The sequence below is a fragment of the Budorcas taxicolor genome, chromosome 20 (assembly GCF_023091745.1).
Source record: "Budorcas taxicolor isolate Tak-1 chromosome 20, Takin1.1, whole genome shotgun sequence".
In the NCBI taxonomy this organism is placed as follows: domain Eukaryota; kingdom Metazoa; phylum Chordata; class Mammalia; order Artiodactyla; family Bovidae; genus Budorcas; species Budorcas taxicolor.
This window is the reverse complement of record NC_068929.1, coordinates 16,392,744-16,417,009: the sequence shown is the minus strand read 5'-3', so window position 1 is coordinate 16,417,009 and position 24,266 is coordinate 16,392,744. Positions and strand designations below refer to the sequence as shown.

The 24,266-nt window shown below is 39.7% G+C and overlaps 1 protein-coding gene across 1 annotated transcript in view; it reads left to right on the top strand.

Moving 5' to 3' along the window:
• Nucleotides 1–24,266, top strand: part of MAST4 (microtubule associated serine/threonine kinase family member 4) — a 614,194-nt gene that overhangs the window by 201,623 nt on the left and 388,305 nt on the right. Inside the window, exon 3 of the mRNA XM_052659092.1 lies at nucleotides 1,822–1,946. Within this exon, the coding sequence (XP_052515052.1) occupies nucleotides 1,822–1,946 (125 nt within the window). The remainder of the gene's footprint in view (nucleotides 1–1,821; nucleotides 1,947–24,266) is intronic.

Here is a 24,266-nt window from a genome sequence, read left to right as displayed (position 1 = left end):
TTGTGTTATCAGACCCTCCAATTTGTAGCATTCATGTGATTCCTAGGATGAGACTAGGAATAACATCTAAAATCTTACCTATGACAGGATAATAAACATTATGTAAATGCTTCCTAATTTAATTATTTGTTCCAGTGGATTAACAAAACTTTATTTCTTGCTCACCTTGTTATCCCTCATGTGTTGCATATCTCTTTGTGCTTATTTTTTTAAGTTTATTGAATGTTCATTATATGATGTATTTTCTTTTTTTTTAGCACCACGCTATAAGTTTACCCCTGTTTTACAGCTGAGGAACCTGAGGCTTGGAGAAGGTCGTGAATAAGTGATGGAATTAGTTTGGGGGGTCAGAATGGGCAGTCAGCATTTTTGTATGTAAAAAATTATTGTCTTGCCAGAATATATGAATTCTCACATATTTAATATGGTGTGTGCATGCATGCTCAGTTGTGACCGACTCTTTGCGAACCCATGGGTTGAAGCCCACCAGGATCCTCCGTCCCTGGAATTTTTCAGGCAAGAATACTGGAGTGGGTTGCCATTTCCTCCTGCAGAGGATCTTCCTGACCCAGGGATAGAACCTGTGTCTCCTGTGTCTCCTGCATTGGCAGGTGGATTCTTCACCACTGTACCACCTGGGAAGCCCATTTAATATGTTAATAGATTTCAATTTATTTCAATAGTTAATATATTTCAATATATTAGTAATATTTCAATTGTTATTATGTATCAATAGTTATTAACCAGTGAATGCTTGTGAAGTGCATGCTTAAAGAAAGATATGGGGGTTCTTTTATAAGGAACAGACCTGCTGGGGAGAACACCAGGCACAATGTTACTCCTGCTGCAGGGTTACCAGCCACATGGGCCACGGTCCTCATGAATCTTGGAGGGATGAAGCTACAGTCCTCATACATGCAACCCGTAGAGGAAAATCTACGGTTTGGTTACTGTCTTTTCATTGCCTTCATGTGTTTTTTGGGAAAGAAGTGTCCACTTGTTCTTTCATCATTCAACAAATATTTAGTGAGTACCAGCTATGACCAATTACTGTGCTACAGCAAAATGTCAGACATGGTCTCTGTTTTTACTGAGCTTCATCACTATGTGACTATTCATGCCCATCCTAACATAAAGGTGTGTATCTTATGTGTTGATAATTAGTCTAATCCGTGTACTGAAGAAGTAATACAATGTGAGTTGGTTCAGCTGTTTGACTTTTAAAGACATGCACATATATATGAGTTCAAGGTCGATATAAATTGCTCATTGAACCTACACTGACATTAATGTCCCGCTTTATGCAAATGGATACCATCATCTGTCCTGTGGACACAGCTGGATGAACACCAGTAGCTTCAGAGGCAGAGAAGCTGGGAGAAAAGGGCACCGGCCCCATTTCACCTTGAAAGACTTCCAGCTCCTCCTTTTGTCGGTCATGGGCTTCGTAGACATTTCCTAGTGCATTCCTATATCACTTTCCATATTAGCTGTTTTAAAAGTACATTTCTAAATGCACATGTTCATTTCTATGATGCTGAGGATTCTTCTCATGTTTATATATATATATCCTCAACTCCTCAGCATAGTAACAAGACCCTTCCTCTTGCCCTACAAATTCTGGAGATGAAGAGACTCACCTGGGCTTATGTGGGAACTTCGGATCACAACTTAAAACTGAATCTCCCGACTTGACACAATCTGCTTCCGGCTGCTATACAGTATAATTATAACATACGGCTGAAATGGTATATAAGGATTTCTACAGAACCACCGCTATTCTACCCACTGCTCATACTGCCTTCTTTTTATCCCCAACAGGCAGGTATCTCCTTCCAAACCCGGCTGCTGGGCAAGCCTGGGCGACCTCTGCGGAGACGTCCAACCTCGTGCGCATGCGCAGCCAGGCCCTTGGCCAGTCGGCGCCCTCGCTCACCGCCAGCCTGGTGAGTGTCCTCGGGCTCTGTCTGCCCTTGGTTAGGTTTGCTGCGTCTCACCACCGACGTAGGGACGTCTACATTTATTGAGTTGATTGTACTAGATTTGAACTTAAAACTACATTTAATGTTAAGCACAGATTTGACACTGAAATGTTTTGTTTCCAGCGTGCTGGGTTTTCCCAGATTCTCCCCTTCAACCTAAGTTGGAATATTTTTGTAAAGTTAACTCCGTCTCAACTTTTCCCTCGAAAGAAATGAAAATGGTTCTAAGCTTTTTTTAAAAGAACTTACTTGAAAATGATTTCAAACTTACAGGAAAGTTGCACGAATAAGACAAATACACACAGCGCCAGCTGGTCCTTGGCCTGGGTTTGAGTATTAACTCCTGCCTGTTTGCTGTGCTGTTTTCTCTCTCCGTGTGTATGCATATACACTCACGTATAATGTTTTGAACTCTTTGAGAATAGGTTATATATATCATGGCCTTTTGTTATCACAGGTAACTACGTTAAATTTATGCAAGAAAGAAGTCTTTTATCTGCTCCGCCATCTGTATTTCATTTTTATCAATTGGCCCAATAATGTCCTCTCGAGTATTTTCCCTCCTTCAGTAGAGGGTCCATTCTGGGGTCATGTATTGTATTTAATTATCCTTTAATCTGGAAACTCTCCCCAGTGTTTCTTTGCCTTTTATGACGCTGACAGTTTTGAAGACTAAGTGACTTCCCCACCCCATTTTTTGAAGGAATATTCCTCATATGACAATGGCCTGGTATGTCTGATGTTTTCTTACAGTGAGGTTTGGGTTTTGCACTCCAGCCCACAATGTGACATTGGTGATGCTGTGACCTTTCAGGCCCTGCCATGGGCAGGTGATGATACGTCCATCTGCCCATCATTATGATGGTAATTTTTTTCACCCAGACAAGGCATTGGCTGGTTTCTCCACATAGTTAGAACTTTTCTCTTTATGGCCAATCAGCCTTTGGCAGGGAGACACTTTGAAGCCATCTAAGCATGTTTCTTCTTATCAAAAATTTCCTTTGGATTCCATATTCATTGGTGATTCTTGCCTGGCTCCTTCTCTTCTGGAATCATTGAAAATAGTTATTATTTTCAGCTCCAGCACTCTCTCTACACCTACAGGTTGGCACGTGGCATAAATATTTATGCATCTGTTAGCAGCATGGGCTCCAACATTCCTTAAAAAAAAAGTAATATAGACTATTTTAACCATGATGCTTATGAGAATTTTGCTTTCCTGTGGGCCCATTACTTTTCAGCTTTAACCATTGTCACAGCCTATACAGGTCTATACAGGTTGCTTTTGTATTGGTGGTGGGGTTATATGGTATAGGAATAGATTTTGAAATATCCTTTACTGATGGTGATGCAAATGATATGTCAGTGCCTTATAATGTTATACACTGATAATAAATTATGTGAGATATTTGGAAATCATTCAGTAATGTAGAGAGATCTGATTTAGGTCTAACCTCTAATCCTGCTTTTGTTGTTAGGTAGCTATATACATTTAAGCATGTTCCTTAGTTTCTTAGATTTTATTAGCTCTTCAGCAAACTGCAAGACGTAACAACCTATTAAACAGTCTCTGGAATTCAGCGTTGAAATTCACTGTTTCTAGTTCCAGAATCATAAAGATTCTGAACATACTGGATAGTTATTCCTGAAAAGTTTCTTTGAGGATATTTTATGACTTCAAAATTGACTATGGTCTTTAAATCAAAATGTATCTTTTACTTCTCCGGAAAATTTGGGGGCTTCTTTTTAAAGGTTCAGTTAAATGATGCCTTTTAGCATTTTTCCCCATCCCATCCCCGAGTTCAAAGTTACTTTTCCTTCTTGAGAAATTTTATTAAAAGGTTATTTTACTGTAAGCATTTACTTTTTAAGGAAAGAAGGAAATTCCTCACAATAAGTGATTTTATTTTTTTTTAAACAGAAGTGCTTTGAGGGCCACTACAATATTATTCTTACACATAAATAGATAATCCTGTATGTTTATTGCCAAGTAAATCGTTCTAATTAAAACAATACTACCACAAAGTAATGTGTCTAATACTGGTAGTTATGTACTCAGATTAGAAACTGATTGATTCATTGATAAAAGCACGTCAGGTGACCTAAGATATTTGGAAATAAGATACAAAACCAAGGAGAATAGCATTCTTATCAGAGAGTCACTTATCAGCTTATTTACCCTGCAAGTATTTATAGGGTTTAGGAGCAAAGCTAGAGAAAATGTTAAAATACCATAAGAAGCAAACTTAAAATAGTACCTGGCACCTAGCAAGCCTCAAATATTAGCCAGAGTAAAAATCACATGTGGCACCAAAGCCAGATGGTGACTGACCATTTACTACTAGACAGTGAAGGTTTAAAATGTCACCCTCATCATATCTTTTCTTCAGAGGTTTCCTTGCTTCCTAATTGTTGTCTAAGGAAAACCATTTGCAGGCTGTTGGACCACGTCTTCTGTCCCCTACCTTCTGGCATTTCATGAGCAGGAGCAGCTGGAGGAGAGCTGCCAGGCAGAGCACCGTCTTGATTTCCTCATTGTTCGGCAGCAATTTGCTCAGGTTTCTCTGCCATGTCACTTATTTCAGAATGTCACTCAGTATACTTTCATGACTTTGCCTGTTTTTTTGTGCCCTTTGCAGAGTCATTCAAGTTAGTCTATGTTTCTTGGATTGGCTTATATCTAAATTATGCCGATTGCACCTAACAGATTTGATAGAGAATGATACTGAAGGAGTATTAATATATATCTATTAGACCTTTTTCTTTTTCCTTTCTATCCCCCTTTTTCTTATCTTCAAAATAAGCCTTATGTTACTGGAAGTGCATTGTACAGTAGAACATGAGAATTGTTAGTTACTCATTCGTATCCAACTTTTTGCAACCCCATGGACTGTAGCCCACCAGGCTCCTCTGTCCTTGGAATTCTCCAGGCAAGAATTCTGGTCTGGGTAGCCATTCCCTGGGGTTGAAACCGAGTCTCCTGCATTGCAGGAGGGTTCTTTACTGTCTGAGCCACCAATAGAACATGCTTCACTCTCATTCTCTCCTGGCCACTATAAGCCCCGTTGCCCTCGTCCTCGAGCTGTAAGCTGACCTTCCTTCTGACTCTTAGCGTTTATCAAGGCCCACCTTTGTTTTAGTTTTTTGTGTTTATGCCTAATATCCCCCTGCTAGACTGCATGTTCCTTGAGGGAAGAATTCCTGTCTGATCTGACATTCTGCTCCTCACTGTTCCTAGCATAACACCTTGCATATAGGAGACATTCAGTAAATAATGTTGATGGAATGAATAATCACTGGTGGAAAGTGACAGATTCCTTTAGTTGCAAGGCTGGAGTGATGATGCGATTCTGTATGCTATCATGGGTATCTAATTAAGACCATCTATCTGAAGTATTTTTGGTTTTGCTGTCCAGCACATCTTATAATCGTGATTAGCCTCAAAGTCCATGTAATGGACCAAATCCCATTCAGTTGTAAAGAACCCTCCTGCCAGTGTAGGAGACATAAGGGACATGGGTTCGATCCCGGGGTTGGGAAGATCCCGTGGAGTAGGGCGTGGCAACCCACTCCAGTGTTCTTGCCTGGAGAGTCCCACGGACAGAGGAGCCTGGAGGGCTGCAGTCTATAGAACTGTAGAGGGTCAGACACAACGGAAGTACACCGGCACGCTATTGAAAGTTCCATGTCAGCTGCTGACAAAATACGGTGACAAAATGAAGAAATTATCACAGTCCATATTCAAGGAAGTTTCCTTAACTTGCTTGTGAGTAGTCATGCAGTCACATTGGTTTAAGTATTTTGTTGATTCTTTGAAGAGGAAAGTTGAGACAACACATATGTTCAAGTGTGGAGAAGTTAGTAAAATCAGAGTCAACGCGGTTTATGTCTAAATGACAGGATTACACTTGATATCACAGTTTTATGTTCAAGACAACAATAGAACATGTGGGGAAAGTATAGACCCTCAATCTGAGAGGTTGTCATATGTTAGTAAGATATAAATGAAGGCTGTGGTTGGGGAGGTATGAGTTTCAGTAAATGCATGACCTAGTGTGATTTAAATGCCATAGGCAAGCTTCAAGGTAATGCTAACTACCTTCTCAAGGAGGAGATTAATTCCTAGCCGGAAGTATCTAGTTTTCCCTGGCAATGCTAAATGTAGTGTGTTCCTTCTCCCAGACACATTGGGCATTTCTGATAAATGGCACATTCCAATTCATCCTAAGCAGCCTGGTAGCTGGCAGAATACATGCTCAGCCAGTGTCCGCCTGCTGGGGCACCAGCCGGGAGTGCTGATGAAGTGTCAGACGTATACCTCGTATACATTAATCTGAAGAGGGGAAAACTCATTTCCCCATTTGCTTCCTCCATCTTTCTGTCCCTCCCCACACACATGGGTAGTTTATCAAAGAAGTCATAGTCGTCGAAAAGCAGGGGATTTATACAGATGCTGCTTTCTGGTAAGAAAGATGGAAATTTCAGGAGGCAAAGCAGGACCTGGGGTAACTTATTTTGTCCGTAGGAAAATAAGGTTGTAAGCCCTGGTGATTAAAGTTTAGAAATGGTATATGTAACCATCATAAGAAATAGTCACTTCTTTTGTTCTTTGAAGTGGTAGATGGATGGCGGAAACAGTGAAAATTAGTTTCCAGTATTTTCAACAGTTTTCTGTTTGATTTGAGCCGTGTGGCTCATCTGTTTTTATTCTTGTGAGCATCTCTGTCGTATTCTTTCTTATTGAGCACTTCCTTGACCGGTCTGTTTGAAAGTCTTTCCCTCACTGCATGCCACACACCTCACTTTTCTCAATAGCTTTATCTCCTTGCAATATACCACATGATTTGCTTATTGTTTATCTCCTATTATTCTGATGAAAAATTCTTGAGGACAGCTAGTTCTTTCTGTTTCGCTGAGTGTTTCCCTGGGGCCTAGAACAGTCCTTGGCACATAATAGGTGCTCAGTGAAGGCTTGTTGAATGTAAAAGTAAATATATTTCCTTTCTTTACCTTTTAAGTGCCCTAGAACAGACTTATTTTTTGTTTTTAATCTGTAATTTACCTTTTAGGTTTATATCGTTTAGCCTAATCAAGAAGATATTCCTCAAGCCAGAGAGTAGTTAATTTTGGAAACTGTGTTCAGAAATTAAACTGTAATTATTCAGTTGGACAATGAGAAGCAGAGTGTTTTAGAGATCAGCTCCAGTTTCTACCACTTATTGGCTGTGTGAGCCTCAGTTTCTTCATCTATGAGGTGGGGCTGGTGGATCTGGTTGCCTCATAAGTTTAAAATGAGGAATAAATGAGCAAATTCTTGTGCACTGCTTTGCACAGCATCTGTGACTCAAGAAGTGCTGATGTCAGCGTTCCTGGGGTTGGTAGAAAAAATATTTCTTGGGGGTTGTCAGGTGGTCTTAGCTGAAGTGGTGTTCTCAGAATGGAGGAAATCAGATCCTTTGATTTGAGTAGGAATTTGACCTTTTGGCCCTTAGCTTTTTGCGTGCTTGTGAATGCTAGTGGTTAAGAACCCACCTGCCAGTGCAAGAGACAGAAGAGATGTGGGTTCAGTCCCTGGGTCGGGAAGATCCCCTGGAGAAAGGCATAGCAACCCGCTCCAGCATTCTTGCCTGGAGAATCCCATGGACAGAGGAGCCTGGCAGGCTACAGTCCACTGGGCTTCAAAGAGTCGGACATGACTGAAGCGAGTTAGCACAGGACAGCACAGACCAGCTTGTGGTTTCTTTCTTCCTTATTTTCACTCTAAATTCACCAACCACACAAACTGGAAGTTTTTTTTTTTCTTTTTTTTAAGAACAGTTAACTGTTTTGAGGAGTGGAAGTACTTTCAAATATTGTTTTTCAATTTTTAATATTAGGTTAAGTAGTATAATTTTATGTTTCTTCAGTGGCCCTCTTTTGACACTGTATCCATTTCATTTAATGGAAAAATTATGTTTCATGATGTATTATAAATATTAAAACCAAACTATTTAAACTGTAATATATTCAGAGAGCCTTAATGAATATTCATCTTTTCCATTTGCAAAAGTGCATTATGAAGAGTCAGGGAAAATTCACTAAACGTATGCGAAAGTGCATTTTTCCTTTTAAATTCATGCAGCATGTACCGACAAAATGTCAGCATTTATGTAGGGTACAGACTTTATTTGCAGTCATTTAATATTATATCAATACTTCATTGGCCTTATAACTCAAAAACAAAAACCTGAGCCGAAGTCCAATTAGTTAACTCTGAGAGGGTGTCTGTTAAATATTGATGTAGGAACTATTTGAATGCCCTTGGATAAACTGCTTAACAAAAGTTGTAGCATGCAACGTGAATTAGCGTTTCTCCTTAGCCATTATGACTCAATTTAAAGGCTGCATAATATTCCAGTGTATGGATTTCTCACAATTTATTATACTATTTCCCCCTTTAGGTTATTTCCAAGTTTTATCCATTGAAAATAATGGTAATGAGCAGGCTTTTAATAAGTCTTTGTTCACCTCTGGTTGTTTTGTCAGGGTAGATTCTTGGAGGGGATTAATGTGGCAAATGATATGAGCATGATGTAGGTTTTCCGTACTCTTGCTAAATTGTTTCTAGGAATACTGTGCAACTTTGTGCTTCCATATATTGAGAAATCAATATACGGCTTCCCAGGTGGCTCAGTGGTAAAGAATCCACCTGCCAAGCAGGATATATGGGTTCTATCCCTGGGTCGGAAAGATCCCCTGGAAGAGGAAGTGGCAACCCACTCTAGTTTTTTGCCTGAAAAATCTCATGAACAAAGGAGCATGGTGAGCTACAGTCAGGTTGCAAAGTCAGGCACGACTGAGCATACACATTACAGCGACTGAGTTGAGACATTGTGTCTCTTTATATTCTGGCCAGCAGTCAATTTTCCCCAAAAAAACCCACCCTGAACTTCTAAAAAAACCAAGTTTGCTGGTTTGTTAGGTGAGAAATAATTACTTTTTTAAATGTATTTTTTCTTTTTAGTGAAGTTGGTATGGTTTTTGTACGTGTTGAACTCTTACGCCAAAGTCCCCCCAGATAAAACAAATATGAAATTAGGATTATCTATGTTTTCTCCTCCAACTTCTTCCTTCCATTCCCTAAAACAGCTCACCAGCCCAACTACTGGTAACCTGTATTGCTCTTGGGATACAAGAACTGCTGAGTGTGATTACAATGTATGTAGCTGAAGGCGTTATTCCACAGCTCAGAGTTTTTTTCATCTGGAAAATAGTAATCTCAATTGTGAAATAGTGCCTTCAGCTGTGGACATTATAATCAAAGTCTCAGGAGTGCTTGTATTCCAGAAGTAATACATCTCCTAGTTATTACCCTCTGAGCTAGGTTCTATTGATAGTAAAGGGATGAATTTTCGTAACTCAGGGCTGAAATAGCAGTAAGGACCCCTGAGCAGGTTCTTATAGATCAGGCCTAATCCATGAAGATAAATCTCATTGTGGGCTCACCTGGGCCTATCCACAGAGTAATTGGTTTATCAGGAGTCTATTAATCAAAGATCAGCTTAAAAATGAACTATAAAATCCTTGCTGTAATTCAACTCCTGCTTCTGTGAAAAGATACTCTCAATGTGCATCCTTACTCTAAACATGCCTGGGTGCCATGAGAATAATTAGCAGGAAACAGGTGAATGGTATTGTGATTCAGTGAATGAATGAAGAAGAACTGCTAATTATTTGGAAGGGGGGAGTTTTTTCTGAAATTGAATTCCTGGAAGTAGTCACTTAAAACTTTCAGCCCCAGTTTGCTCTTCTTTACATTTTGCAGAGGTTAAAAAAAATTCATTACTTTATGTATGTGTTGTCCTTCCTGGGAAGGACAGAATGCCTGCTGGAGCGGCTCTCTGCGTGGGTGTGCCTGAAGAGCCTGGTCAAGTGTGGACTTCTTATCAAAGGTGTTTGAGAGTCCATGAGATGGATGGCACCAATAAATATTCTATGGGATTTACAGGGTGGAAATGCATGCTCTCTATTAATTGCTGACCATCATAGAGGGGAGCAAAGCAGATTTATAACAGCAATACCATGTGTGTGTGAAAGAGGGAGAGAGAGAGATCATAGGTTTTACTTCCTACCCACTTACCCAACTGGCATACCTATTTCAGTACCTGACCAACCTGCCTATTAAGCATGATGAGATGATCCAGAGAATGGAGAGTGCTGCACTCCAGCTTTCTTATCCTCACTGTATCTTTAGCACTGAGGGTAGTTCCTGGTATGTACTGTTTAGTACTTAGATAATGGTAGATTTTAAAGAAATGTTGAGGAGGTCTTTTCTCTCTCTCTTTTTTTTTTTTTTGGATGCACCACATGGCTTGCAGGATCTCAGTTCCCTGACCAGGAATGAACCCAGGCCTTGGCAGTGAAAGCCCAGAATCCTAACCATTGAGCAACCAGGAAGCTCCCATAAGGAGGTCTTAATTCAACTTTTGATAGTTTCTGATGCTGGGAATGATTGAAGGCAGGAGGAGAAGGGGACGGCAGAGGATGAGATGGTTGGATGGCATCACCGACTCAATGGACATGAGTTTGGGTAGACTCCAGGAGTTGGTGATGGACAGGGAGGCCTGGCGTGCTGCAGTCCGTGCGGTCGCAAAGAGTCAGACATGACTGAGTGACTAAGCTGAACTGAACTGATGCTCCTGTTCTGCTTCCTGAAGCCCAGACTGGTTGAATGGTTGGGCTGTCAAGAATTTGATTGGGTTGTGTGTCTGGGGAGATGATGGTGGAGGTAAAGGTGGTGAAGTAGGCATAGCTGCCATCTTAGAAGCATCCCTTGGTACACTGGTGGACAGGTGCCTCTCTGGTGGGCTCCTTGCCTTGACCTTTCTGGTGTCCTTTTGCCCTCGTGGTAAAATTACAGCACTTACCTTTTTGCTATCTTAGTGTGTCGAATGAATTCTACCGTTAGAAACCAAGAAACTCATAGTAATTAGACGGTGCTTTGGGGGAGGGAAGGTATTGGGATGTAACATTTCCTTTCTTGGGAGAAGTGAAAAATTATTATTTTAATTCATGGACTTCTTAGGAAGGTCCTGGTTATTGTGGCTTTGGAAAATCTAACATACTTCAGTATCTTTCCTACCTTATTTTTCTAGAATACTTGGCTGGTTAGCTAAGAATTAGCAGTATTGATAATTATACTTATTCCTAGTTTATCGGCACCCGCAGTATCAATCTGTGGCACTGGATTCTGAATCAGTGTATTCTTTATTATGCTCATTAATCAGTTAATTGATTATTAGTGGAGTCTCTGTTATACAGCTGGTATTAAAACCTATATAGAAAAGATGTCACACATGGTCTTGAGTTTTAAGCAGCTTCTAATATAGTTGAAATGAGGCTTCTGAGAAATTAGAAAACAAAGTAGAAGATTACAGGCTGGAGAGTTTGCAGTGTATTCCTAGACTTTCAGGAATGATATGGGCTGCAGGTCCTAGAAGGTTTTGGTTGGGCAAGCTTCAAGGCATAGTGGAGCTACGTACATAGTAAAATGAAGTGAGGAGTGGTAGATAAAGTGAACAATGTGTCATGGACAGTGATTTTTAACATGGACAGTTTCTTCTCAATGTGATGTTTCTAGCCTCTAGGGAGGCAAAGGACCGCATGAAAAGCTGGAAACTCATGGGTATCTGTGATAGAAGGATTTCTAATTTAATCTGAACTATAGGAGGTCACCAGGATTTGTACCATCTTTTAGTGGGAAAAATGTCTGCATGAAGTAGCTCGGGAGCTACTTCAAAAACCCCATCAAGTGATGCATTTTCCCTTAGGAAGTTTCTTGGGTGGAAAAGCTGTTACCTTCAAGCATTTTAGTCATAAGGAAATAGTCTTTGTATTTGTTAGGTTCATTGACTGGATGTTAATAATAGCTTAAGGGATTATGAGGTCTTTTCTTTGTGATTTGACATACTATTGGGGATTTAGTTTTTAAGAGCAGAGCCATGTGACAGGTCCAGCTTAGCTATTTGTGATATAATAAATACATTATTTTATTTTTCAGGGCAGATCAACCTCCATTTAAAGAAAACACTTAAAGAACAGGTGCCAATAAAATTGTGCTGAAAAATAAAAAAACTAGGAATAAACCCGATCAAGGAACTGAAAGACTTACATACTGAGAACTATAAAACATTAATAAAGGAAACAAAACAGGATTCAGTGAAATGGAAAGATAACCTATGCTCTTGGGTTAGAAGAATTAATGTTGTTAAAATGGCAGTATTACCCAAAGCAATCCATGGATTTAATGTGATCCCAATCAAATTACCCATGACATTTTTCACTAGAACAAATAATCCAAAAATTTACATAGAGCCATAAGAGATCCATATTTGTGAGGGTGGGATGATTTGAGAGTATAGGATTGAAACACGTATATTGCCATATGTGAAACAGATCACCAGTCCAGGTTAGATGCATGAGGCAGGGTGCTCAGGGCCAGTGCACTGGGACAACCCTGAGGGATGGGATGGGAAGGGAGGTGGGAGGGGGGTTCAGGATGGGGGACACATGTATACCCATGACTGATTCATGTCAATGTATGGCAAAAACCACTATAATATTGTAAAGTAATTAGCCTCCAATTAAAATAAATTAATTAATTTTTAAAAAGAGATCCATATTTGCCAGAGAAATTTGAGGGGTGGGGGGAAACAGGAGATAAAACTCTCCAAGACATCAAACGATACTACAAAGCTACAGTTATCAAAACAGTGTGGCACTGGTACAAAATCAGGCATATGAATCAATGGAACAGAATAGACAGCCCAGAAATAAACCAACACACCTATGGTCAATTAATCTATGACAAAGGAGGCAATAATATACCGTAAGAAAAAGATGGTCTCTTCAACAAAGGGTGATGGGGAAGTTCAGTTCAGTTCAGCTCAGTTGCTCAGTCATGTCTGACTCTTTGTGACCCCATGAATCGCAGCACGCCAGGCTTCCCTGTCCATCACCAACTCCCGGAGTTCACTTAGATTCACATCCATCGAGTCAGTGATGCCATCCAGCCATCTCATCCTCTGTTGTCCCCTTCTCCTCCTGCCCCCAATCCCTCCCAGCATCAGAGCCTTTTCCAATGAGTCAACTCTTCGCATGAGGTGGCCAAAGTACTGGAGTTTCAGCTTTAGCATCTTTCCTTCCAAAGAAATCCCAGGACTGATCTCCTTCAGAATGGACTGGTTGGATCTCCTTGCAGTCCAAGGGACTCTCAAGAGTCTTCTCCAACACCATGGTTCAAAAGCATCAATTCTTCAGTGCTCAGCCTTCTTCACAGTCCAACTCTCACATCCATACATGACTGCTGGAAAAACCATAGCCTTGACTAGACGGAGCTTAGTCAGCAAAGTAATGTCTCTGCTTTTGAATATGCTATCTAGGTTGGTCATAACTTTTCTTCCAAGGAGTAAGCGTCTTTTAATTTCATGGCTGCAGTCACCATCTGCAGTGATTTGGGAGCCCCAAAAAATAAAGTCTGACACTGTTTCCACTGTTTCCCCATCTATTTCCACATTAAATCAATGCAGTTAGAACACACTTCACACCATGCACAAAAATAAACTCAAAATGGCTTAAAGACTTAAGCATAAGACATGACACCATAAAGGCCTAGAAGAGTGCATAGGCAAAACATTCTCTGGTATAAATCGTACCAGTGTTTTCTTAGGTCAGCCTCCCAAGGCAATAGAAATAAAACAAAACTAAGCAAATGTTACCTAATCAAACTTACACTGCAACGAGATCAAAACCAGTCAATCCTAAAGGAAATCAACCCTGAATATTCACTGGAAGGACTGATGCTGGAGATGAAGCTCCGACACTTTGGCCACCTGATATGAAGAGCTAACTCATTGGAAAAGACCCTGATGCTGGGAAGGATTGAGGACAGGAGGAGAAGGGGGTGACAGAGGATGAGATGGTTAGATGGCATCATTGATGATGAATTTAACTATTCATTGAACACGAATTTGAGCAAACTCTGGGAAACAGTGAAGGACAGGGAAGCCTGGCATGTTGCAGTCCATGGGGTTGCAAAGAGTTGGACATGACTGAACAATATCAGCAGAGACCATCGTACTAAGCAAAGTAAGTCAGACAGAGAAAGACAGATGCCATATGATATCACCTGTATGTGTAATCTAAAATAGGGCACAAATGAACCTATCTACAAAACAGAAACAGACTCACAGACACAGAGAACAAACTCATGGTTGCTAAGGAGGCCAGGAGAGGAATAAACTGGCAGTTTGGTGTTGATAGAGGCAAACCATTAATTTAGAATGGATAAACAACCGGGTCCTACTGTGGCTAGCACAGGGAACTGTATTCAATACCCCATGATAAATCATAATGGAAACCAATATAAAAAAGAATGTATGTGTGTATATAACTGAGTCATTTTGCTGCACAGCAGAGATTGATACAACGTTGTGAATCAACTATACTTCAATTGAAAAAAGAAAGAATGGGTTCTGGGTAGCAGACAGCATGTTTACAAATCTCTGAAAAGACAAAAAAGCTCTAGCTTCAGTTTTGGTAATCCTGACCTCAGAGTAGGACTGATTGTCATCCTAAGCCCTGGTGCTCCTGCAGTTTGGCTTCCTTAGATCCCTAACTTCTGTTTCTTCTTTCTTTTACCTGTGTGCTTTCCTTTTTAATATATTAACAAAGTATTTCTTTAATAGGAAATTTTTAGTGTCTATATAAAATTTAATATGTATAGAAAATTTTGGGTATGTATATATGCTTCTTCTAGAACTCCTGTGAAATCTCTTCATTACATGAAACCTATTTGATTTTCTCTCATTATAGATGCCTCCTGCTTAACTTATATAGGTGCTGAGTTAAGTAGGTTTCTTTCCTAGTCTGTTTAAGTGTAACTCATTTGCTTTTTTTTTTTCTTTTTTGATCCTATAACGAGCAGTGGTGTTTTAGTCTGTAAATAATATGAACCAGTCATATCATTTTGTCTCCCTTTGTACATGGCTCTGATCAAAAAACCATTAAGAAACTTCTACACTTTTCCCGTTTGCTGGAACATCCATCCCCTTGAGAGATTCACCTGATGGAGGGTCAGGGGGTTTCTCATCTTCAAGTGCGTCTAAATTTTGGCTAGATAACCAGGGCAGGCATGAACCACCTGTCATTCCCCAAAGGGTATTAGATTCCTCATCTCATGCCCTTCCCTGTTCTAGAAAGAAAACACCTCTCTGTGCACCTCCCTTCTTTCTGCCAGGGTAATACCTGTCTGTACCTTAGCATATGCACTTCCTCTTCCAGGAAGCCTTCCCTGATGTCTCTCCACACCCTCACATTAATTCTCCTTTGAATTGTACATGTCCAAACCAAAGCATTTATCACATGAAACTGTAAGGGTCTCTCTGCTTGCCTTCTCCCACTCCCCTCCTCATCTCCAAATGGTCTGATTGCCTAAAGAGCCCAGGAAAATGACCTATAGCTGATAAAGACATGAGCCTAAAATATTTCATTTGATGGGCTATTAAAAATGACACTAGGTAAAATATGGGTTTATATTAGGTTTTGCCCATAGGACCTCTCTACATTTTAATTGACCTTTGAGAGCCTTGCTTCTGAAAATAAATCCTGAAACTGGAAAATTTTATGGATGCAATAGACCTTGGGTCAGCCCTTTCCCCTTGCCCAGAGAGACTGTGTACTTCGGTGGCCTTTATCTAAATTGTGATCAGTTTTTACAAGCACTTGATTTAGAACTTAATTGCTGTAGGCAGTTTAGAGTCGTGTTTAAGAGTGTGGACTTCAGAAGCCAGGCTACTGGGGTTGGCATCTGGACTGTACCACCTTGACCATGGAACACAACTTTTCTGTGCCTCTGAAAAGGAGGAATATTAATGGTACCTATTTTAGTGTGGTTGTTGCTAGAATCAAGTGAGATGGTATATATTAAGGTCCTTGGAACACACAGGAACTGAGTAACAGTATTAACTGTTGTTGCCATCTTGTCCAAGAGTAGAAAACTGATGTGTTCATTTAAACCAGGAAATTTGAGTTTTATTGAGTACATGATCTACAGTTTATGGTTGAAGGAATTGATGAAGCTGGACTGATAAAGATAAGTTTCTCTGATTGTTTTCAGATAACTGCAGGTCTACTATGTTTTATGCAGGATAATTTGAAAGACATGAAGTGTGTTTGAAATGTAAAGTTGTAGGGAAAGGATAATGTGGTGTTTTCAACATGAAGTACTCTTTTAGGAATGATGTCACTAAACAATTAAATAATAATTTTTAAAAAAAGCATCCAGAAAAAGAAACCCCAAGTACTTTCCTTTCATTCTTCTCATTGGATTATGCAAAAGGTTCATGAGTCATCTTTTTATGTTAGGTATACAATTTGCATCCTTTTGGGTTGACAGTTTGTGTCTCGTGTAGCACAGTGCCTGTATGCTTGGACCTTTAGGATACTAACATCTGCTTTACAGAAAACATGACTAATGTTGCAATCATTTATTTGCCATTGCCAAATTTTGCTATAGTTTGCCCATGTGTAACAAAGGCAGAGGATGCCTGCTGGGCCTCTACTATTTTTTGCTGGCTCACACCATCAATAAAACATTTTGAGTATGCATCCCCTAATGTGTGACCATGTTTTAAAATGATTTACACATAGGTAGAAGAGGTACTAAAAAATATTTTAACAGACCTGTGAGTCTCCACTAGGAAATCATTAGAACATTTTAGGGTTTCAGCAGGGGCCTGGAGGCAGCTCCCTTTGTCAGGTGTTCATCATGTAGCTGCCTCATCATGGAGAGGTCCGGGGGTCCTGGGTTAGGTGATGGGAGAGGTGGGATGTACTTGGAGTGCTTGAGGCAATGGCTGTTTGGTATCCTGTAAGGAAGTATTTTAGCCACCAGCACTGGTGCATATCAGCTGAGTGTCAGCCTGAATGCCAACTTATGGACTAAAACCGACAAAAAGAAGAGACAGAAAACAAACTGGTATTCTATTTTTTTTCCTAAACCCCATTTGATTATACTGTGCTCCCCCTAAGGTGCCCATATTCCAGTTTGTAGATCCTTGGAATAAACTACAAGGTCTGCCCTCTAAGCCTGCCAGGGTAGCGCTTTATTGATTAGAGAGTTTTGAGTATCCATTGAGGTTGCCGTTTCTTTTTTGGAAAGGTTTTTTACATTTCACTTATAAAAGAAAGGAGTAGCAGTTCTTTGTGACATCTGTCGTTAACTGCTACTAAATTGACACAAATGTTAACAGTTATTGTGTGAACTGCTTCAAAGCTAATTATGTTCATTAGAATGTTACATACCAGTAATTGTATGTATTCAAATATTATACAATCACTTTTTGTGTTTTCTCCTCCAGATGTAACACACTCATTTATTTGTTGCTTGAAAAGCCGCAGAATTATAGCTAAGATAACAAATAATTGCCAGCAAATAAAATTAATTCTTTAGAAATATGCTTTAATTGGTTAGCTGTGTAAAAGACAGAAACAAATGTTAGCATGTGAATCATATAAATTAGAAACATTGCTTATGAAATCCTTACTTTGGGGGCTTTTCATTTAAATAAGCTTCTTATTGCAATTAATATTATAGTTTGGTTTATGATCCTTAAAAATATATTCCCTTTCAGCACTTCTTGGAGTTCTAATTTAGCTTTCTTATACATGTTAGATGATTTGCAATTTAGATTTTAATTTGATTTTCATCCTTTAAAATGCCATGTTTTTTTGGTATTTCATTTTTATTTAAAGCATGATTCCCTCTGTATTCATGGAAGTTAGGCATAAACAAACTCCTAGAAATATCAAGCTTTTAAGTGAGCTGAGAGCATAAAACATTTTAATAGGAATTTCAATAGGAGTAACTAAATAAGTTTTTGAGAGCCCAACCAGAGAATTATGGCTCATCACAAACAAACTTTATGGGACATGATGTTCCTAATTTACTCTGTTATAGTTCTTTAAAAATAGCATTTCTATTAATCAATTTTAAATTCTAACAACTTCTTATATATGTAGAGTGCTAAATATATGCCTCTGCCTGATGATTTGGGGGCCATAACTACTTGAAGACAGAGTTTTGTTCTCTGTAGTTTCTTTTAGAGTTTTGAGTTGTTTGTTTGTTTTTTCCCAGTTGAGAGTGAGTGCCTGTCTTTTCATTTGAGTGTGTGTGTGTGTGTTTTTCCCCCAATTGTGACCCACATAAATCAGCCCGCATCTTTCAGTGCCATGGCCCTTAATTCTCTAGGACTTGCAATATACCTTTCTCAATTAAGTGGACTCATGGTCTGGCTCCAGTGTGATGTGCTCAGTGTGATGTGCTCAGAAGGGCAGAGCATTTTTCCTAACCCCTCTTAACCACGATCACTGCCTAATTCTGCTGGCAGCTGCTGTGTGCTGCCTATTTTTCTGCTAAGGATTTTGTTCAGTATTTGTGGGGCTCCCATCCAATGGCAACCCACTCCAGTACTCTTGCCTAGAAAATCCAGTGGACGGAGGAGCCTGGTGGGCTGCAGTCCATGGGGTCGCTAAGAGTCGGACATGACTGAGCGACTTCACTTTCCCTTTTCACTTTCATGCACTGGAGAAGGAAATGGCAACCCACTCCAGTGTTCTTGCCTGGAGAATCCCAGGGACAGAGGAGCCTGGTGGACTGCCGTCTATGGGGTTGCACAGAGCCAGACACAACTGAAGTGACTTAGCAGCAGCAGCAGCATCCTTAGCACACATGCCCTTTGTCTTGCTTTATTTGCAAACTGTTCTTCTAAACATAGCAGATGGTGAAAAGGACTGGTGTGTTTGGGTCTGGGAAACTTAGGAATGAATTATTCTAGTACTGACATTTCTTGGCTAAGGAATTTGAACCTTGTTGAGGTTGTTGAATGGGAATGGTTAATGCTGACCTCATTGTCATGAAGGTAAAGAACATAACACATATCAGAGGTGACTGCTAAGTATTAGGCATTCTTTGTGTGTTTCTCTCTTTCTGGACTCTCAATTCTGGAATTGACCAATTTGGCTATTCCATGCCAATATCATACTTTATTAATTATTGTAACTTCGTAAGATGTCTTATTAATAACTGGACAAGAGAACTCCCATATGTCATTGTTGTTCATTGATTGTTGGCTATTTTGGGCTTGTTTATCTTTTCTGTAAAATCACTTGTGACATTCTGAAAGCCTATTGAGATTTTAATCAGAATTATGTTAAATCTAGAGGTGAGTTTGGGAAATTGACATTTTTATGGGGTTTTACTATTCTAGACCACAGTATATTGCTCCATTTACTTAGGACTTTGTTAATGTTTTTAAATAACTTTTTATTATTTTTTCCATATATCTTTTTTTGATTATTCTTAATAAACATGTGTACCTGTTTGCTAATGTATGGAAATTGAATTAGGTTTTGTATATTTTTAAATTCATCAGCCAGGTTAATTCTTACTGATTCTTTCTCTTCTTTAGATTTGAGGGATGGGAATTTTTTGTAGACAATATAGACAGTGAGGATCTTCAAATAAATGCAGCTTTATTTCTTCCTTTTCCAATCTTTTAAACTTTTCTTTTAAAAAATCTTTCTTTATTTACCATGGCTTCTAGGATTATGTTGAATAGAAATGATGATACCATGCATTCATATTGTCCTTAAACACAGAAAGAAAATCTTGAACATTGTATATTAAATATAATGAATACTCTGAGTTGTTGTTTTTTTTTTGGAGGGGGAGCTCTACATCAGGGAAAATTTTCTTTTTATATTTTTATAGAAAAATCCTTGTTCTGTATTTGGTGTTGGTTTTTTATTTCATTATTTACAAGCTGTATTGCGTATAGTTGATTTGCAATGTTGTCTTAGTCTCAGTTGTACAGCAAGGTATATCAGTTTTGTATTTATATACATTCCCACTCTTACTTTTTAATTCTTTTCCCACACAGCTCATTACAGAGTAATGAGTAGAGCTCCCCGTGCTACGCAGTAGGTCCTTGTTTAGGTGCTTAGTTGTGTCCGACTCCTTGCAACCCTATAGACTGTAGCCCTCTAGGCTCCTGTGTCCATGGGATTTACCAGACAAGAATACTGGAGTGGGTTGCCATTTCCTTCTCCAGAGCAGTAGGTCCTTATTAGTTATCTATTTTATATGTAATTGTGTATGTATGTCAATCCCAGTCTCCAAGCTTATCCCTCCCCCTCTTATCCCCTGGTAATCATGGGTTTGATCTCTACAACCATGACTCTACTTCTGTGTTGTAAGTTAGACTGCACCCTTTTTTTAGTCACATGTGGGCAATATCGTGTGAGATTTGTCTTTCTGTGTTTGACTTGCTTTGCTGAGTAGGACAGTCTCTAGGTCCAGTCTATGTTGCTGCAAATGGTGTTATTCTTTTTCTTTCTTGTGGCTGAGTAAGATTCCATTGTATGTATGTGCTGCGTCTTGCTCATCTGTTCCTCTGTGGATGGACATGGACATTTAGGGTGCTTCCCTGACTTGGCTGTTGAAAACAGTGCTTCAGTGAACACTGGGCTGCACGCATCTTTTGAGTCATGGTTTTCTCTGGGTATATGCCCAGGAGTGGATTGCTGCGCCATATGGTGGTTCTATGTTTAGCTTTTTAAGGAGTTTCCGTACTCTTCTCTGTAATGGCTACACCAAGTTACATTCCCACTGACAGTGTAGGAGGGTTCCCGTTTCTCTACACCCTCTTCAGCATTTTTGGTTTGTAGATTTTTTGATGATGGACATACTGACCAGTGTGAAGTGATACTTCTTTATAGTTTTGGTTTTCATTTCTTTTATAATTAGTGATGTTGAGCATCTTTTCATGTGCTTTTTGGCCATCTGTATGTCTTCTTTAGATCTTCCACCACCCCCCCCCCCTTTTTTTTTGATTGGGTTATTTGTTGTTTTTTTTTAATATGGAGCTACATGAACTGTTTCTGTATTTTGGAGATTAATCCCTTGTCCGTTGCTTCATTTTGCAAGTTTTTTTTTTTTTCCATTCTGAGGGTTGTCTTTTTGTTTTGCTTAGGGGTTCCTTTGCTGTGCACAAGCTTTTCAGTTTAATTAGATCCCATTTGTTTTTTTGTTTGTTTGTTTTTTGTGTTCATTACTCTAGGAGGTGGATCAAAAAAGATCTTGCTATAATTTATGTCAAAGAATGTTCTGCCTGTGTTTCCATCTAAGAATTTTCATAGTGGCTGGCCTTATATTTAGGTCCTTAATCCATTTTGAGTTTATTTTTGTGCATGGTTTTAGGGAGTGTTCATTCTTTGACATGTACCATGTCCAGTTTTCCCAGCTTTTTGGTGGTGCTTTTTGATGTTACATTTTTTTGGAAAAAATACATTGTCACAGCAAATAACATGAAAAAAAATACATTCTTGCATCCAGCTTACTAGCATTTTTGTTAAAATTTTACCTTCTGTATTTATAAATGCTAGTAGCTTAGAGTTTCCCTCTTCTGTATGGCCTTTGTTAAGTTACGGTAGTTCAGCAAAATGAATAGGAATGTTTCAGTCATCCCTACACTACTTCTATAATGCTATGTGGTAAAGCAGAATTCCTCACCACAGTCTTCAGTAGTATTTGTCTCTTGCTGTGTATCTGCGGGTTGCCTTGGGGTGGCTGCCTTGGGGCATGGATCTGTGAATTGGCTTGGCTTCCATGCAGACTGGAGGTCTGAGTTCTGTACTCTCTGTGTCTTACTCTGGGGTCCAGAGTGAAGAGCAGCACTTACCTGGGGTGTGGTTGTCCAGTGGTGGAGACTGGAAAATCCTATAAGGGGAAGCAGGAACACTCACTTATTTCTTAAGGGTCACGCTTGGAACTGAGCCAGCATCACTTCTGCCCACTGGTGAAAACTGGATGGTTAAATCCAGCATCAGGGACGTAGGGAGTGTGAAGGAAGGAGTATTTGCTAAACAGTGATTTTACCACCACAGGGAAAGGTCTTTCCTTTTCTCATCTCTGAAAGAGTATCTGTAAGAATGGATGGATTTCCTTCTTGGCTCTTCTGAGTTTTGCCTATAAAGTCATCTGCATCTGATAATTTCTCTGTGGGGACATTCTTGACCTAATTGTTTAATGTTTACCAGAATATTCAGATTATTTATTTCTTCTTGAGTCAGTTTGGTATTTTGTAATTTTGCATGAATTTGTTTACTAATCTAAATTTGAAAATTATGTTCATTCTGTGTGGCATCTGCAGCTTTGACTCCTTTCCTGTTCTTAATATTGTTTATTAGTTGTGTCTTCTCCTCCTTATTCTTTATTTTTTTGCTTAATTTGGACAGATGCTTGCCTATTAATTTTGAGTGGCTCCTGGATTTTGTGGGTTAGTTTTTAATATTTAAACCTCTAATCTACTTGGAGCTTATTTTTGTTAAGGAGTAAAAGAACAGTTCAGCTTATTATTCTTTTTTCTAAGTGGCTAGACTGTTATTCCAACACTTTACTAAACAGCTTCTCCTTCCTGCAATATCTAGTACCACTTTAAGCATATACTAAATTCCCAAGTGTATTTTGGGTCTATTCCTTGACTCTGTTTTGTTTCTTTGGTTTGTCTTTATGTATTTATAGTATATATAATCTAATTTCTATAGTTTTGTGCTGTTTTTAACATCCAGTGTGGCTGGTAGGGGAACCTCATAACTTTTGAAGTTAAATATATCTTCAGTTACATTTAAAAGACTGCCTCTCACTTTCACATTTTTCTCTCTGTGAGAAATAACTTCCTCACTTTCTTTGAAAACTAGTGAGGGGGAGAAAAAATTATCCCCCGTGAAGTTATTACACATCTGCGACTTGTATGCAGTCACAGGCGTTTCGGATTGTCCTTTCTTCTTCTGTCTGGGTTCCATGTTCAGCCTCCTGGGCTGTGCGCTGCTCAACGTCAGGGCACCTCTCAGCCCGCCTTTAATGTGGGTTGTTCTCCTGGAGTTGTGTAACACTTAACCCTGGACCTCTCTGCCCCCTGGAGTGGACTCACTGATTCCTGCCACCACTAGCCTGAGAACCTGGAGCTTGCTGATAGTGGGTCTCCAAGGGCTGGGGATGGGGGGTTTCAGAGACGGGGGGTTGGCAGTGTCAGATCCAGGACCCCCTCTCCATGTGGAGATTAGCCCCCTTAGTCGGTCTCAGGGGCTACTTTGTTCATGATAGGAGTGACCAGGCTTCCTTATCACTTGCAGCGTGAAAGCATAAATGTCACCAACTGCCACACTAGCTCTTGAGATGTCCTCTGCTGTAGAAACTGTTTTTGATATCAGTGTCACAGGAGCCCACAAAGCAGTGAAGAGTTAGCGACTCTAGCGGTTTGCTGACATGAGCTGGTTCCCTGTTCGGCCTGTATTCTGAGTTATTCAGAACATCCTCCACCTCCTGTGCTGATGAAAAGGAAGTGCTCACAAGGAGATGGGCACTGACAGCGCACAAGGAGTGATTTTCTTCATCCATCAAGCCTGACAACCCTTGGAATCCTTGTCCTGTCGGAGCAGGGAGAAGCTTGAACAGGACTGAATGGTCCCCACTCATCTGGCGTTTTAAGCAAATCTGAATTTGGTGTGAAATTAACTAGATGCCACTGAAGTTGTTGTTGGCAACAGTTCTCACCGAAGTCCTAAGCTTATAACCTGTCCCACATGGCTGAAGGATGCGTCAAACTTTCATCTGAACTGTAACCATCCTCTGAACCTGTCAGTGTAGAAAGCACTTCATTAAGAGTGAAAGATTGGGAATCTGCCACCAGGACAGACACAACCACATCTTTGATCGCATAAACTTTTTTTAGCTTTCTATCTCAGGAACCTTGGACCCAGTCAATCATTTAGGAAATTTGGGATTTGATAAATTCTGTTTTATTTCATTTTAAAAAGTGAAGTTATATTTTCATCGTAAGCAGGTAGGTTCCCGTAGGAATTTTAGAAAATGTTCTTAGAAGGTTGGGACAGAAATCATGTATAACATACAACCAATCTTAACATTGTTTCTCTAAGTGTAGATTTTACTTTTTGTGCATCCCAGTAATTTATGACAGCGCATATGTATTTCTCATCGCTCACATCTTGTTTCTTTCCCAGAAGCCAGTCTTGAGCTGATTACCTGTTAGGTTTTAAGGTCTCCCTCTGGCTTTCTTCCTGCTCTTTCCCCTTATCTGCAGATCATAGCTCTGGCAGTGGAACTTTAAAGGTTTCTGTGTCTCAGGAGGGGCCAGCCCTTTGTCCAGGGTGCCCCGTCTGACGCAT